We start from the raw sequence: 15,534 nt of genomic DNA, 5'->3' as shown, positions 1-15,534 counted from the left end.
ACGCGCATTTCAACTATGGTGAAAGAAAACCGTAAACATTTCTCGCTAGTGTGGACAGATGCACTAAACTGTACCAGTATACTTTGTATCGATACAGTTATACCACTTTCGTACCGGTATAAGTGTGAACACAGCATAAGAAACATTGCACTTTCAAGTGAGCTGGCATTATGGAGTCATGGACAGAAGACAAAAAAAGGAATATATTGCTAAAATGCATATATTATAGTATTAATATAAAATAAGTAATCTGCAAGAAAGTCCTCTGTATCTTGCTGCTAATGGTGAATTAATAAGACTTCACACCATGCTGTGATTCAGTAACATCACGCAAACATTATGCTACTATGGTATACACACACACACACACACACACCATGTACCTGAGGATTTAGTTTATGCCTGGTTGTGTACAGTGAGCGGCACATGACGAGGATCTCATGTCCAACGTTGATGTTCAATCCCGCAGAGCAGTGTGTGAGCACAGCTGATGTCACACACACCCAGGGGTTCTGCTCTGACTCCAGTCTGTACAAACCAAAAGTGTGAATGAGTGAGTGTGTGTGAAAGAAACTGCTAAATGTGTCATGATGCAAAAGCCCCATTGTAATTATCAGTTTCACGTCACATCAGCTGTAAATTTGTGCAAAAAAAAAAAAAGAACACTGCTATTGGAAAATAATCGACCCCCTGCTTTGCATCACACAACAGTCACTGATTATTTTCCTATAACAGCATGCCCTTCTGTGATTCATTCCTAACATGACCAGGTTTTTCCCCAAATCTGAAAAGAAAGAAGTGGTTTAGGATCTACCATCCCCAAGGACTGTGTATAAAATACAGCGTTTGTTTCAGGAAGGTTCTTTTTACCCACGGTTTGTGTAAAAATAGAGGAATCATAGAAATATCGGTATTTGCACCTCTGCAGCACGACCTTTTATATAAACTAGGCTTAAGGCACCAAGCAAGTTGGTTACAAGCTGGTGCTGAGTGTTGGAATGAGGTTGCCAGGTTGTCCATTTTACTTCTTCGTTAGTAAAATGATTCTCTGTGTTATTTAAAGCACTATTTACTGAACTACAAGCAGAATATGAACATTAACAGCTCAGTTTCCTTCCTACTGTGTGCCTACACATTCTGCTTTGTAGTATATTTACACTGATAAATGTGGACTGATTTGAATTTTTGACTGATTTTCATGCAATGATTTTGAAAGAGGTTTATGTGGAGCTTCACTCAGCTTCAAATAAAACAAATATAAAAGTACAAACATACAAATCAATTGAAAAGGCCTAAAATAATTTTACTCAGAAATAAATTCGGACATAAATTCATGATTTTCAAGTGTTGGGGAACAAACTGTAACAATAAGGCTTTATTTGAATTTATTTTGGATGATGAAAAAAATATTTATTTAATCTAGTGTGTCCAAACTTTGTGCATAATAATGAATATGATGTAGTAGTGGATAAACAACCACTCCGTTGGAGTCATCACCTTATCACGGTGGAGCGGTTTGAGTGCCCCAGTGACCCCTAGAGCTATGTCAGCTGGTGTCATGTACACCTGGTAGGGTCACCCATGCCGAACAGGTCGAAGGGTAGGGGCCAGACGAACAGTGACTCCCTGGTCCTCCAGGTTGGGGGTTGGGCTGCGGGCTGATAACCCGCTCCCATAAAAAGCAGATTATTACAGAAACCAGAAACGGAATGATTTCACATAATCTGGGGGACGCAGTGGTCACTCCTCACACCATGAGAGGTTCAATGACGCATGGGGGTGAAAGCCACACAGAAGCCCTTGAGCAGATGAGACCATTAGTCCACCCTAAGAACGTCATGAAGATAGGAAATTGGAACGTAAGAACGTTGTACCAGAGTGGGAACATAGCACAGGCATCAAGAGAGATGAAGAAGAGAGGTATTGAAATCATGGGGAATCAGTGAGACACATTGGACGGGACAAGGGAAGATAGTACTGGAGGAAGGAGAAACCATCATATACTCTGGTAGAGAAGATAATAACCACAGAGATGGAGTAGGAATACTGATGTCCAAATTTGCAACAGGAACACTCATAGATTGGATGCCAGTAAATGAACGAATAATTATAGCCAGGTTCTATTCCAAACATGTTAAACTGACCATCGTACATAAATATGCACCAACAGAGGATGCGGAGGAGTCGGTAAAGGACGAATTCTACGAGAGACTGCAGGATGTGTTGAATGCTAAGAAGGAGCACGATATGCTGGTTGTCACAGGTGACATGAACGTGAAGGTCGGCGAGGAAAACTGGGGCTATGAGAGAATCATGGGTAGGCATGGAATTGGAAGACAGAATGACAATGGAGAGAGGCTTTGCGAATTCTGTGACATGAACGAGTTAGTCATAACAGGGACTTTGTTTCCACTTAGAGAGATATACAGTGGTGCTTGAAAGTTTGTGAACCCTTTAGAATTTTCTATATTTCTGCATAAATATGAGCTAAAACATCATCAGATTTTCACACAAGTCCTAAAAGTAGATAAAGAGAACCCAGTTAAACAAATGAGACAAAAATATTACACTCGGTCATTTATTTATTGAGGAAAATTATCCAATATTACATATCTGTGAGTGGCAAAAGTATGTGAACCTTTGCTTTCAGTATCTGGTGTGACCCCCTTGTGCAGCAATAACTGCAACTAAATGTTTCCGGTAACTGTTGATCAGTCCTGCACACTGGCTTGGAGGAATTTTAGCCCATTCCTCCGTACAGAACAGCTTCAACTCTGGGATGTTGGTGGGTTTCCTCACAAGAACTGCTCGCTTCAGGTCCTTCCACAACATTTCGATTGGATTAAGGTCAGGACTTTGACTTGGCCATTCCAAAACATTAACTTTATTCTTCTTTAACCATTCTTTGGTAGAACAACTTGTGTGCTTAGGGTCGTTGTCTTGCTGCATGACCCACCTTCTCTTGAGATTCAGTTCATGGACAGATGTCCTGACATTTTCCTTTAGGATTCGCTGGTATAATTCAGAATTCATTGTTCCATCAATGATGGCAAGCTGTCCTGCCCCAGATGCAGCAAAACAGGCCCAAACCATGATACTACCGCCACCATGTTTCACCGATGGGATAAGGTTCTTATGCTGGAATGCAGTGTTTTTCTTTCTCCAAACATAACACTTCTCATTTAAACCAAAAGTTCAATTTTGGTCTCATCCGTCCACAAAATGTTTTTCCAATAGCCTTCTGGCTTGTCCACGTGATCTTTAGCAAACTGCAGACGAGCAGCAATGTTCTTTTTGGAGAGCAGTGGCTTCCTCCTTGCAACCCTTCCATGCACAGCATTGTTGTTCAGTGTTCTCCTGATGGTGGACTCATGAATATTAACATTAGCCAGTGTGAGAGAGGCCTTCAGTTGCTTAGAAGTTACCCTGGGGTCCTTTGTGACCTCGCCGACTATTACACGCCTTGCTCTTGGCATGATCTTTGTTGGTTGACCACTCCTGGGGAGGGTAACAATGGTCTTGAATTTCCTCCATTTGTACACAATCTGTCTGATTGTGGATTGGTGGAGTCCAAACTCTTTAGAGATGGTTTTGTAACCTTTTCCAGCCTGATGAGCATCAACAACGCTTTTTCTGAGGTCCTCAGAAATCTCCTTTGTTCTTGCCATGATACACTTCCACAAACATGTGTTGTGAAGATCAGACTTTGATAGAGCCCTGTTCTTTAAATAAAACAGGGTGCCCACTCACACCTGATTGTCATCCCATTGATTGAAAACACCTGACTCGAATTTCACCTTCAAATTAACTGCTAATCCGAGAGGTTCACATACTTTTGCCCACAGATATGTAATATTGGATCATTTTCCTTAATAAATAAATGACCAAGTATAATATTTTTTGTCTCATTTGTTTAACTGGGTTCTCTTTATCTACTTTTAGGACTTGTGTGAAAATCTGATGATGTTTTAGGTTATATTTATGCAGAAATATAGAAAATTCTAAAGGGTTCACAAATTTTCAAGCACCACTGTACACAAAGCTACCTGGGTATCACCTGATGAGAAAACGAGAAATCAAATAGACCATGTGCTGATAAACAAGAAGTTCCGCAACTCAGTAATTGATACCAGAGTTTATAGATCTGCAGACATTGGAAGTGATCACTATCTTGTATGCGCGAAAGTGAAGCTACGACTAAAAAAACAACCAAAAGAACAGGGAAGTATAAGAACTAAGCATGACACCAACAAGTTGAAAGACGAAGCTGTTTTGAAAACATTTATCACCTTGCAGAATAGATATCAAGCATTGGAAGAAGAGACACCTAGTGTAGGAGAGGAGGACGAAATAGAAAGGGACTTCCAAGTAATGGAAGAGGCATACACGGGAGCAGCAGAAGTAGTATTAGGTCAGCCAAGGAAGAAAAGAAAGCCATGGATAACAGAAGAATCATGGGTGCTTGTAGATCAAAGAGAAGAGATAAATAAGAAGATTATAAGCACTCACTCAGAGAGGGTCAAGAATTGGCTCAGAACAGAATATAAGGAAAAGAGTAGGGAGGTGAAGAGAAGCATAAGGAGCGACAAAAGAAAGTGGATGGATAGCGTCGCAAATGAGGCAGAGGAGGTTGCAAGGAAACAACACATGAGAATGTTACACGGGCTGACAAAAGTGCTATGCAACGAAAGAACTAGAAGCAGCGCAGCAATCCTTGACAAGAGAGGTAATCTTATGAGTGGAAAGAAGGAAATACAGTCAAGGTGGACAAAGCACTTTAGGGAGGTACTGAACAGGGAAGAACCAACAGATCCAATAACAACGGAGGATGAATGCGAGTTTGATCTCAGTGAAATAATTGAAGAAATTGCAGTCATCAAACCAACCCTGGGGGAAGTCAAAGCAGCAACTGAGCGATTGAAGAATGGGAAGTCTCCAGGAATCGACTCTATCACAGCTGAACTGTTGAAGGCACACAAAGAATTCTCAGCGAAGAAAGTGCATCAGCTACTGAAGAAAGTATGGAAACATGAAAAGATACTTGACAAATGGAAAAAGGGGCTGATTATCAAATTGCCAAAGAAGGGAAACCTCAAAGAATGTAAGAACTGGAGAGGAATAACTCTGCTTTCAGTGGTAGGCAAGCTACTTGGAAGGATCGTTATAGACTGCATTCGGAATGGAGTCGATAACAGGCTGAGAAGTGAGCAAGCAGGATATCGGAAGGGCAGAGGAACAACAGACCAGATTTTCATGTTACGAAACATCGTCGAGCAAGCCAATGAGTGGCAAGCTAGCTTATATGTAAACTTCATAGACTTTGAGAAGGCATTCGATTCCATCCACCACGAAAGCCTATGGTTAATCATGCAAAAATATGGAATCCCAGACAAGATTATAAGGATGGTGAGAGTGTTCTATGACGATTTCGAGTGTGCTGTAGAAGATCAGGCAGAAGCACGTGAGTGGTTCATCATCAAAATAGGCGTCAAACAAAGGTGCAACATGTCGGGATTCCTGTTCTTGATAGTAATGGACTGGGTAATGAGAAGGACTGTGGGAAATGGAGAGAACGGAATAAGGTGGAGGTTTACATCTAAGCTTGATGATTTGGATTTTGCGGACGATGTAGCGCTACTCTCTTCAACTAAACAACATATCCAAAGCAAGACAACTAAAATGAACAAAGAAGCAAGACGGGTCAGGCTGAAACTCAACAAAGACAAGACAAAGGTGATGATCAACGCGAAGTGTCAAGAAAGGGTTACAGTCGATGGACAAGACACTGGTGAAGTTGAGGACTTTAACTATCTGGGAGCTATCATTTGTAAAGAGGGAGGAGGGATGAAGGATCTGAAGAATAGGCTCTTCAAGGCAAGAGGCGCATTTGCCAAACTCAAAAGAACATGGAACTCCAAGAGCATCACAAAGAGAACCAAGTTTAGATTGTTCAAAACCCTAGTGGTGCCAGTGCTACTCTACGGGTGTGAAACATGGAAAATGAACAAAGGAGACGACAAGCGGATCGATGTGTTCCACAATAAGTGTCTAAGGAGAATCCTTAAAATAGAGTGGAAGGATCATGTCACTACCAAAGAACTACTTGAGAAAGCGGGCATGAAGCCTTTGAGCAAGGAGGTAAAGAGGTGCAGATGGAAGACGATTGGCCATATTCTACGGCAAGCCAGAAGGGGCGATTCCAACACTGCACTCACATGGACGCCTGAAGGAAAAAGGAAAAGAGGGAGGCCTAAGACGACCTGGCGAAGAACAGTGGAAAGAGAGAGGAAAGAGGCAGGTTGGCGGTCATGGGAAGAGGCAAGGGCTGCTGCAGCCAACAGAAAGAGGTGGAGGCATTCCGTGGAGGCCTTATGTGCCCCTAGGCATGAAGATAGGTAGGTAACAGTGGATAAACAAGATCAACTGTGAGCTACTGCTCACTTACGTATCGTATCCCCCCGCTCTCGCTTATATCAGAATGCGAGCAATCGATGGAATAGGACACTTATGAATGTTTACTTCAACAAATAATTAACCCTGAAACAAGGAAGTAAAGAGCAGTGTTCTCCCCAGGGATTTCAAATAGCATCCTGGTAAACTGGCATTCTGAAATAGCATTTTTCTTCTTGAAATAGCGTCAAAATCCACCTTATATGTTTCATAAATGCATTCAGTCGGTAAACAGGAAGTCAATGTGCGACAGACCTGAAAACGGTACACACGGTATAGAACCCCAAGCTGAAGCTCGGTACCAAATATCAAGCAGCTGTGATTTGTAGTTGCTGAGAAAAGTGTTACAAAATTTTGTAAATCTACGCTATATGTGTTTCATATATTCAGTCGGTAAACAGGAAGTCGATGTGCGACAGACCTGAATACGGTATACATGGTATAGAACCCCAAGCTGAAGTTTGGTACCAAGTGGCTATGATTTGTGGTTGCTGAGAAAAAGGGCGTTTTGGACTGACGTAAATACAGAGATACGGACGGAAGGAAGGACAGAGGTAAGTCAGTATCTCCCCCGATCAGGAGTATAATAAAAAAAAAATCTATTAAAATTTATAATTTAGAGATTTTCTTCTCCAAAAGTACTGAAATGACAAGGCCAGATCTTTTGTTTTTGCTATACACTGAAGACATCTGAGTTCGAGATCTGGTCCATTTCAATTTCTCAAGACACTGAGTTCTGAAGCACATAAAAGTAGCACAAGCTAAAGAAGCTTTTGGAGGTAAACAACAACAAAAAAATCATTAAAGTTTTAAGTGTTTATGGAAACACCCACATGAGCAAGCCCATTAAAAGCAGTGACACGTATGCAGAAATTGAGTGGGTGGGTAGAAACCCTCATTACACTCTGTTCATTTCTCTAGCATCTCACACTAAGGACATTCCCACAGAAAGCCGTGCACACTAACCTTTTGTTCATGTTGGCCTTGAGTGTGGGTGTCTCTGTTTAGTCAGAGAAGTATCAAAATCATTTCCTGTCTTTAATATTCTTCTTATTGCTCCGTTCTTTAACTGCCACTTCTAATATTTTACTCAGTTTATTTAACAGGCTCTTGTAAAATCTACACCTGCTCTGGGAAAAGGGAAGGTTTCATTTTGTAATAAAGTTCATTTGTAGAAAATGTTATTACAAATAATATGAGAAATATTAGACAATATAATGTCTCACTCGCATTCATTTTTTTTTTTTTTAAAGATTTTTTTTTGGGGGGGCTTTTTCACCTTTATTGGATAGGACAGTGTAGAGACAGGAAATGAGCAGGAGAGAAAGACGGGGAGGGATCGGGAAATGACCTCGGGTCGGAATCGAACCCGGGTCCCCGGATTTATGGTATGGCGCCTTATCCACCTGAGCCACAACGCCCCCTCACTCGCATTCATTGACGTGCACACATGCGCGCGCGCGCGCACACACACACACAGTGAAATGGAAATATTCAGACCCCTTCAGCTTTATATTACAGATTTAATTTAAACTTGATTACATTTTTGGACAATCAATCTGCACTCAATAATTCATGATGACAAAGTGAAAACATGTTTTTTGGAAATTTTGGCAAATTTATTAAACATATAGACAAGTATTCAGCCTCTTGAGTGAGTACTTTGTAGACACACCTTTGGCAGGTGCTTCATTCTATACTGGAACACTTGGACACGAACAGAAATACACCAATCAGCCATAACATTCTGACCACTGAAAAGTGAAATGAATAACACTGATTATATAATTACAACGGCACCTGTTAAGGGGTGGGATATATTAGGCAGCAAGAGAACAGTCGTTGTTGAAGTTGATGTGTTGGAATTTGGAAAAAGGGGCAACCGTAAAGATCTGAGCGACTTTGACAAGGGCCAAATTGTGATGGCTAGATGACTGGGTCTGAGCATCTCCAAAATGGCACATATTGTGTGGTGTTCCCGGTATGCAGTGGCTAGTACCTACCAAACGTGGTCCAAGGAAGGACAACCGGTGAACCGGCGACAGGGTTATGGGTGTCGAAGGTTCATTGATTTGTATGGGGCACGAAGGGTAGCCTATGGACCCTTTTCACGTGACGTCACGACAAACGCGGCCGCCATTTTGGACGTGTACTACCAGTAGTTTACCACAGCCAACAGTGAGGAACGGCAGCAAAGAAAGTTTTTACTTTCAGCAAGACTTCCATCATGCCACTATATTGTTGTGCACCTGGATGTAGTAGCCATCAACAAACAAGGCAAGGTTTATCATTTTATCGGATCCCGACGGAGAAGATGGATAGCGGCCATTAACAGATTGGCAGCCCTCGGCATACCAACGCTTGTGTAGTGACCACTTTGTTGGAGGTAAGACGAATAAAATTAGCCAGAAAAGGCATTACATTGCTGTTAACATTCTGTGGCAGCGAGTGTGTAACCAAATAGGCTAAAATAACCCATTGTAACCTCTTTGTTCTTCTGTAGTAGCTATTGTTGACTAGCTAATGTCAACAAGTAGCTGGTATGTTACTGTAGCAATGTTTACGTTCAGTCATTTGGATGACTGTTAAAACCTTTCAGTCTCAAGTTTTTCCTTTACTGTATTTACTAGTTTACTGTAATTATGATCCGGCAGCTATTTACACCGGATCCAGTATAAATAGCTGCCGGAGCCAACGTCCGAGGTTCCGGAGCGCGTGCCAGCTTGCTCTCCCTCAAATTAAGCAGCGCGCGCCGACTTGCTCTCCCTCAAATTAAGCAGTGTGCGCCGGCTTGCTCCCGGAGTGCTCCGGCTTGCTCTCCCTCAAATTAAGCAGTGCGCGCTGGCTTGCTCCCGGAGTGCTCCGGCCGAGGTTCCCCTCAAATTAAGCAGCGCGCGCCGGCTTGCTCCCGGAGTGCTCCGGCCGAGGTTCCGGAGCACACTCCGGCCGAGGTTGCCCTCAAATTAAGCAGCGCGCTCCGTAACCTCGGCCGGAGCACTCCTGGAGCAAGCCGAAGCGCGCTCTGGAACCTCGGCTGGAGCACTCCTGGAGCAAGCCGGAGCGCGCTCCGGAACCTCGGACGTTGGCGTGTATGTGTATGGCGATGGGTTTTTAACGACATAGGTATACAGATAATGTGGGCCGAAGTCAGGTAAAGACGAGGGCTTCGTGTACTTCCGTACGTCAGTGAACAATCCTGGTGGAAGCAGGTAAACGTCGTTCTCTAAGCCTGCCAACCTCAATTTTTGCAAATACCTCTCCCTCTGCTCGCCCTGTAAATGCCCTACATCGCTGGATAGTGAAGGTGTTTTCTGCATCTCGCTCCTTTTTCTTTTATGTTTTTCGTTTGTCGCCTTCCTCACATTCAAACTGATTCGAGCCGAAGTCCACTACATGTCCAAAATGGCGGTCGCGTTTACGAAGGTCACATGACTGAAAAGGGTCTATATGGTCCAATCCCACAGAAGAGCTACTATCACCAACTGTTGAAAAAGTTAATGCTGGCTAAAACAGAAAGGTGTCAGCATTAATCTTTTCAGCAGTTTGTGCTACAGTAGCTCTTCTGTGGGATTGGACCATATTGGCTACCTTTCATGCCCCATGTGAATCAATGAGCCTTTGACACCCATGACCCTGTCGTTGGTTCACTGTTTGTCCTTCCTTGGACATCTGGATAGGGTTCTGGCCAAACATGGCTTCGTGTGTATCACATTGCCTTCTAGTTACCTCGCATGATACAGTGCTGGTCACTGCGATCGGGTAGCTCGCTTGTATGAAATGTGTAATCATCACAAGATCCCACTGTCCTCCAAACACCCAGCCATCACCAGTTAGGGGCCAAGGAAACAGCCAAGGCACATTTCAGGGATTGACCCCTCCCGCACCCCAAGGGCGTAAAGGGGGCCCCGAGAATATGTCCAGACCAAGGATAAGGTTCATGTTTCACGTCGTCACACGTCAGCATTTCCCCGCACACATGTTGGGCAAACTACCTCCTCCATGCTCTGACATAGCCCCAGTTCACCAAGCCCCCCAACCCACATTGCCCTAGCCAGGGTCAAGAGGCAGGCTCAGTTGAATCGCATACAACGCTCCTCAGTACATCCCAGGACTACATTGCCTTGCTGGAGTGATGCAGAGCCAGTCTCTGAAAAATACAGCAGATGACCTCCTTAATCAGATGGCTACACAGAGGTATTATTTAGTACTATTCTGTGCTGTGTTTCTGTGAAACGTGGCTGGGACAGAGGACTCCAGATGAGTCCATAACCCCAGGAGTATACACAGTCTTCAGAACAAACTGCAATGTTGCGGAGTGCGGCAAAACACATGGGGGAGGAACACAGAATCTCGTCAAAAACTACTGCTGTACTGACACTAGGGTAATAATCCCAGTCCTGCTCCGGGGATGGGAAATATATTACTTTAAAGTGCAGGCCATTTTATTTACCAAGAGAACTGCAATACATTATACTGGATGTTGTTTACATCTCCACCTCTTCCAGTGAGGACAACACACTTGGAGAACTGCGCAATATGACCAGTGGATATGAGAATACCTATTTCAGATACCGCTCTTGTTGTTTTGGGGGATTTTAATCACCTTAGTCTTTGAAAAAATATACCCAAACTCCACCAGATTGTTAATTTTCCCACCAGAGGAAACAACACTTTGGGCAACTGCGACAGTAACATAAGGAATGCTTATACTGCTGTCCCCAAACCCCACTTTGGTAAATCTGACCACCTGTCAATTCTGTTACAGCGCACCCACACCACAAGGATGAAAGCTCATCCAGTCATAATTAGAACTGTTAAGATATGAACTGACAGTGTGCTGGTAGACTTGCAGGGCTGCATACAGGCCACAGATATGAACATTTTTAAGAAGGCCACAAGTAATATTCGCCCATAGTCAGCTGGGATAGGCTCCAGCTTGCCTGCGACCCTGTAGAACAGGATAAAGCGGCTAGAGATAATGAGATGAGATAACAGTCCCTAAAAACAAACACATTCATAATGAATGACTCTGGGATAGTGCCCGGAAAAGACAGTTCTCCAATCAATAAACTATGTGGTTCCAGACATGGTGGACCCCCAACAGTCTGCCTACCACCTGAACAAATCACTGGACAATGCGGTGACCCTGGTGCTTCACTCTATACTGGAATACTTGAACACTAACAGAATATATGCACACATGCCCTTTCTGGATTACAGCTCTGCTTTCAACACGATCCAGGCAATTAAGCGGATTGTGAAGCTGGCAGGCCTTGGAGTGCCAACACCCACCTCTAACTGAATTTTGGATTTCTGTACAGAGAGACCACAGGTGGTGAGGATGGGAAATAATGTCTCTGCTTAACTCGTAGTCAGCATAGGAACCCCCGGGGCTGTTGTCTCAGCCACAAACTCTTTGTCCTGTACACGTACGACTATGTTTCCACCTAGGACAGGGGTCGGCAACCCGCGGCTCCAGAGCCGCATGCGGCTCTTTAGCACCCCCCTAGTGGCTCTCTGGAGCTTTTTCAAAAATTTGTGAAAATAGAAAAAGAATGATTTTGTTGTTGTTTTAATATGGTATTTTAGAGAGGAACATGACAGTAAAATTCTTATGCTGTAAAAATGTATGTAATGTAGGTGTATAATGTATTTAAAATACCGAATTTCAGAATGGCGCCAAATAGCAGAATTGCGTCATAGCCTGCGACACTGTGCTACACTGTTGTCAGAGATGCACTGTTGTGTGTGATGGGCAATGGATTCTAAAGGCAAAAAAAGAAAGATAGCTGATGAGAACAGGGGATTTAAAGAAGAATGGACAGACGCGTTTGCTTTCATTGCCAATGCTGAAGGATTGCCTGCATGTTTGATTTGCAATGAGAAGTTGTCAAATAACAAGAAGAGCAATTTGGAGCGACATTTCCAGCTTAAGCATGCTAAATTTGCTGCCGATCACCCAGTTGGAACGGAGAGAAAAGGAGCCATTGCGATGCTTGTGGAGAAATTTGAAGGTCGAAAAAACAGTTTCAAGAAGTGGATTACATCTCCAAACTCTACCACCGCTGCAAGTTTTGTTGCGGCCCGGGAGATAATAAGGCGCGGAAAACCATTCACCGATGGTGAGTACATGAAGGAGTCATTGGTTAAAATATCAGAGCACCTATTTTCGGACTTCAAAAACAAAACCAAGATCATCCAGAAAATTAAAGACATGCCTCTCTCCGCAAAGACGGTGAAGGACAGGGCCAATAAAATGGCAAACGACATCACCGATCAGCAAATCAAGGACATCAATTCCGCTCCAGCGTACTCAATTGCCTGTGATGAGTCGTGTGACGTGACCGATATCGAGCAGACAGCTGTGTTATGCAGGTACGTGAATTCTGATGGGCCGCAAGAGGAAATGATAGGATTGATGCCACTGAAAGGCCAAACACGGGGTGAGGACATCTGCGAGGCTGTGCTGCAGTGTTTAAATAATAACGGAATAAACACTAACCACCTGATTTCAGTGGCTACAGACGGCGCACCTAGTATGAGAGGGTCGCAAAGGGGGTTTGTGACTTTACTACAAAAAGCATTGGATCGGCATCTGCTCGTATTCCATTGCATCTTGCACCAAGAGGCACTGTGTGCACAAACATTCCCACCGGAGTGTATGGAGGTGATGAACCTTGTCATCCAGATTGTGAACAAAATAATTGCAAAAGCTTTAAACCACCGTCAGTTCCGTGAATTGCTTGATGAAGTTGACAGCGAATATGCGGATCTCCTGCTACACAACAAAGTCTGCTGGCTATCCAGAGGTGACGTTTTGTGTCGCTTTGTAGCTTGTTTAGAACACGTTAAAACATTCCTGAAAAGCAAAGACCTGAGCTACCCATAACTGGAAGACACCAAGTGGCTGGAAAAACTGCATTTCATGGTTGACATGACACGTCACCTAAACACGCTTAATAAAAGTCTCCAGGAGAGGGGAAACACTGCACTGCAAATGCTGGAAGCCGTTTTGTCATTCGAGCGCAAACTGGCAGTATTCGCTAGGGATGTACAGCGAGGCACGCTCTCTCACTTCTCCTCCCTGAGAGAGTTCAAAGATGCCCATCAGGATCACACTCTCAATGGTGATTATTTGCAAGGTGCAATCGTTGATATGCAAGCTGCATTTGGGAGCAGATTTAGTGAGTTCCGAAAGGAAAAAATGACACTTTCTTTCCCTGTCACACCCCTGGAAATTGACCCTTCCTTGTTGAATACATTCCCAGGAGTAAATCAAGCTGACCTCGAAATGGAAATGGCTGATATAGCTGACAAAGATTTGTGGGTGGCCAAATTCAAAAGTCTGACAGCAGAGCTTGAAGACGTCAGCCGCCAGAAAGCCCATGCTGCCCAAAATCACAAATGGAGCGACATTGAAAGCCTCCCAACACCAGAAAAACTTGTGTTTGAAACATGGAAGGCCCTTCCCGACACTTACAGGAACATGAAGACATACGCATTTGGGGTATTATCCATCTTTGGATCAACATATCTGTGCGAGCAGATATTCTCAAACGTGAGCTACATCAAATCCAAATACCGCACCCGCCTCACAGATGAGAGCTTGCAGTCCTGCGTGAAGATTAAAGTTTCATCTTACATGCCCGATGTTGAGAAGCTGTCCAATGATGTCCGAAAACAGAAGTCACATTGAACAGGTGACAACACAATCCTGTCGCATATTTAGTCGGCCTAACAAAGTGGCTGTTTTTATGACCAGATTTCTGATTTTGTCAGTAGCCTATATATTTATCAGTAGCCATATATTTGTGTTTTATCACTCAGGTCTGAAGATGTATTGTGCGTGTCTGTAGATAAGAGGGGGAAGAGAAGAGGAGGCTCCGGCGTTTGACCCTCGCACTGACTGCTACTTGGCATTTACGAACCAAAGAGAAGAGGATAATACACAGAAATCGAACTTTAACTGTCTTGTTTTAATTTTGTTAATTTCAGCTGTTCTGCTGTGTTGTATGTTTAAGTAAGCATTTTAATTGTTTTACTCGTTTGCGATTGTAGCCTCTTTATTTGTGTGTGACGCCACGTGGGGGGAGAATAGAAAAGGATCGTTATATTTATTTTACTCATTTGCACTACTTAGGCTAGCCTACTTAACTTGGCATTTGCGGAAGACTAAAGAAAACGGGATAATGCACAGAAATTGCATAGCCTACTTACCGTTTCAAAAGGCAGTCATTTTATTTTCATATTTGCAGGCGGCGTTTTAAACGCAGGCTGTGTGTTATTGCACTCTGTTGCCCAGATAAGGGTGAAAGAGAAGCGTTGCATTGTTATTGAGGTTTGAAGATGACATTTCATTTGCGGTCTGAAAGGCCTATTACGCACATCCCATTGTGTTTTTTTTCTCGCGACCTCAAAATAAAAAGAGGTGACATCAAAAATCTGTATTTGCATGTCTTGTATTTCTATAATCAGTGCAACAAAACATAACGCACTGATACTGTAATGGAAGTTAAACTTCAAGCACCAAATATCGTGCGCCAGCGTAGTCACGTGATGCATCATTCTCTCCAGGATGCGCTGCAGGGAAAATAAACATTTAACCATGAATGTTCATTTTGTATTTGCAGCCTACTTAGTCCTTTCAATAGTATGCTTATATAACTAATGTACTGACAGTCTATGTTGCCTTCATATTAAGGTCATATACGGCTTTTATTTTTGCGGCTCCAGACAGGTACGGTTTTTGCTTTTTTTGGGCCAAAATGGCTCTTTGAACATTTTGGGTTGCCGACCCCTGACCTAGGACATCAATATCATTATTAACCCTCTGGGGTCTGAGAGTATTTTCTGGCACTAATGATTCTGACATGCTCTGATTTTGTTGTTAATTTCAACAAATCTAAGCAGCATTTTCAGTCATATGACTTTTTTGTATTCAGCACAAGTTCAGCTACAATTATATCTTTGTAGAATGTATGTCATGATTGTACTTTAAAAAAATAACATAAATGAAGATGTTGTAAAAAGCAGTTTTAGAACTGTGTTGGAATGTTTGAAAAGACATGACCTTACCCATTGTGA

General features: G+C 43.0%; 1 protein-coding gene across 1 annotated transcript in view; it reads right to left on the bottom strand.

Moving 5' to 3' along the window:
* Nucleotides 1–15,534, bottom strand: part of nbas (NBAS subunit of NRZ tethering complex) — a 547,303-nt gene that overhangs the window by 46,941 nt on the left and 484,828 nt on the right. The window contains exon 50 of the mRNA XM_060914123.1: nt 384–528. Within this exon, the coding sequence (XP_060770106.1) occupies nt 384–528 (145 nt within the window). The remainder of the gene's footprint in view (nt 1–383; nt 529–15,534) is intronic.

This window comes from Neoarius graeffei, chromosome 2 (assembly GCF_027579695.1).
Source record: "Neoarius graeffei isolate fNeoGra1 chromosome 2, fNeoGra1.pri, whole genome shotgun sequence".
NCBI classification, from domain to species: Eukaryota; Metazoa; Chordata; class Actinopteri; order Siluriformes; family Ariidae; genus Neoarius; species Neoarius graeffei.
This window is presented reverse-complemented; position numbering and strand designations above follow the sequence as displayed.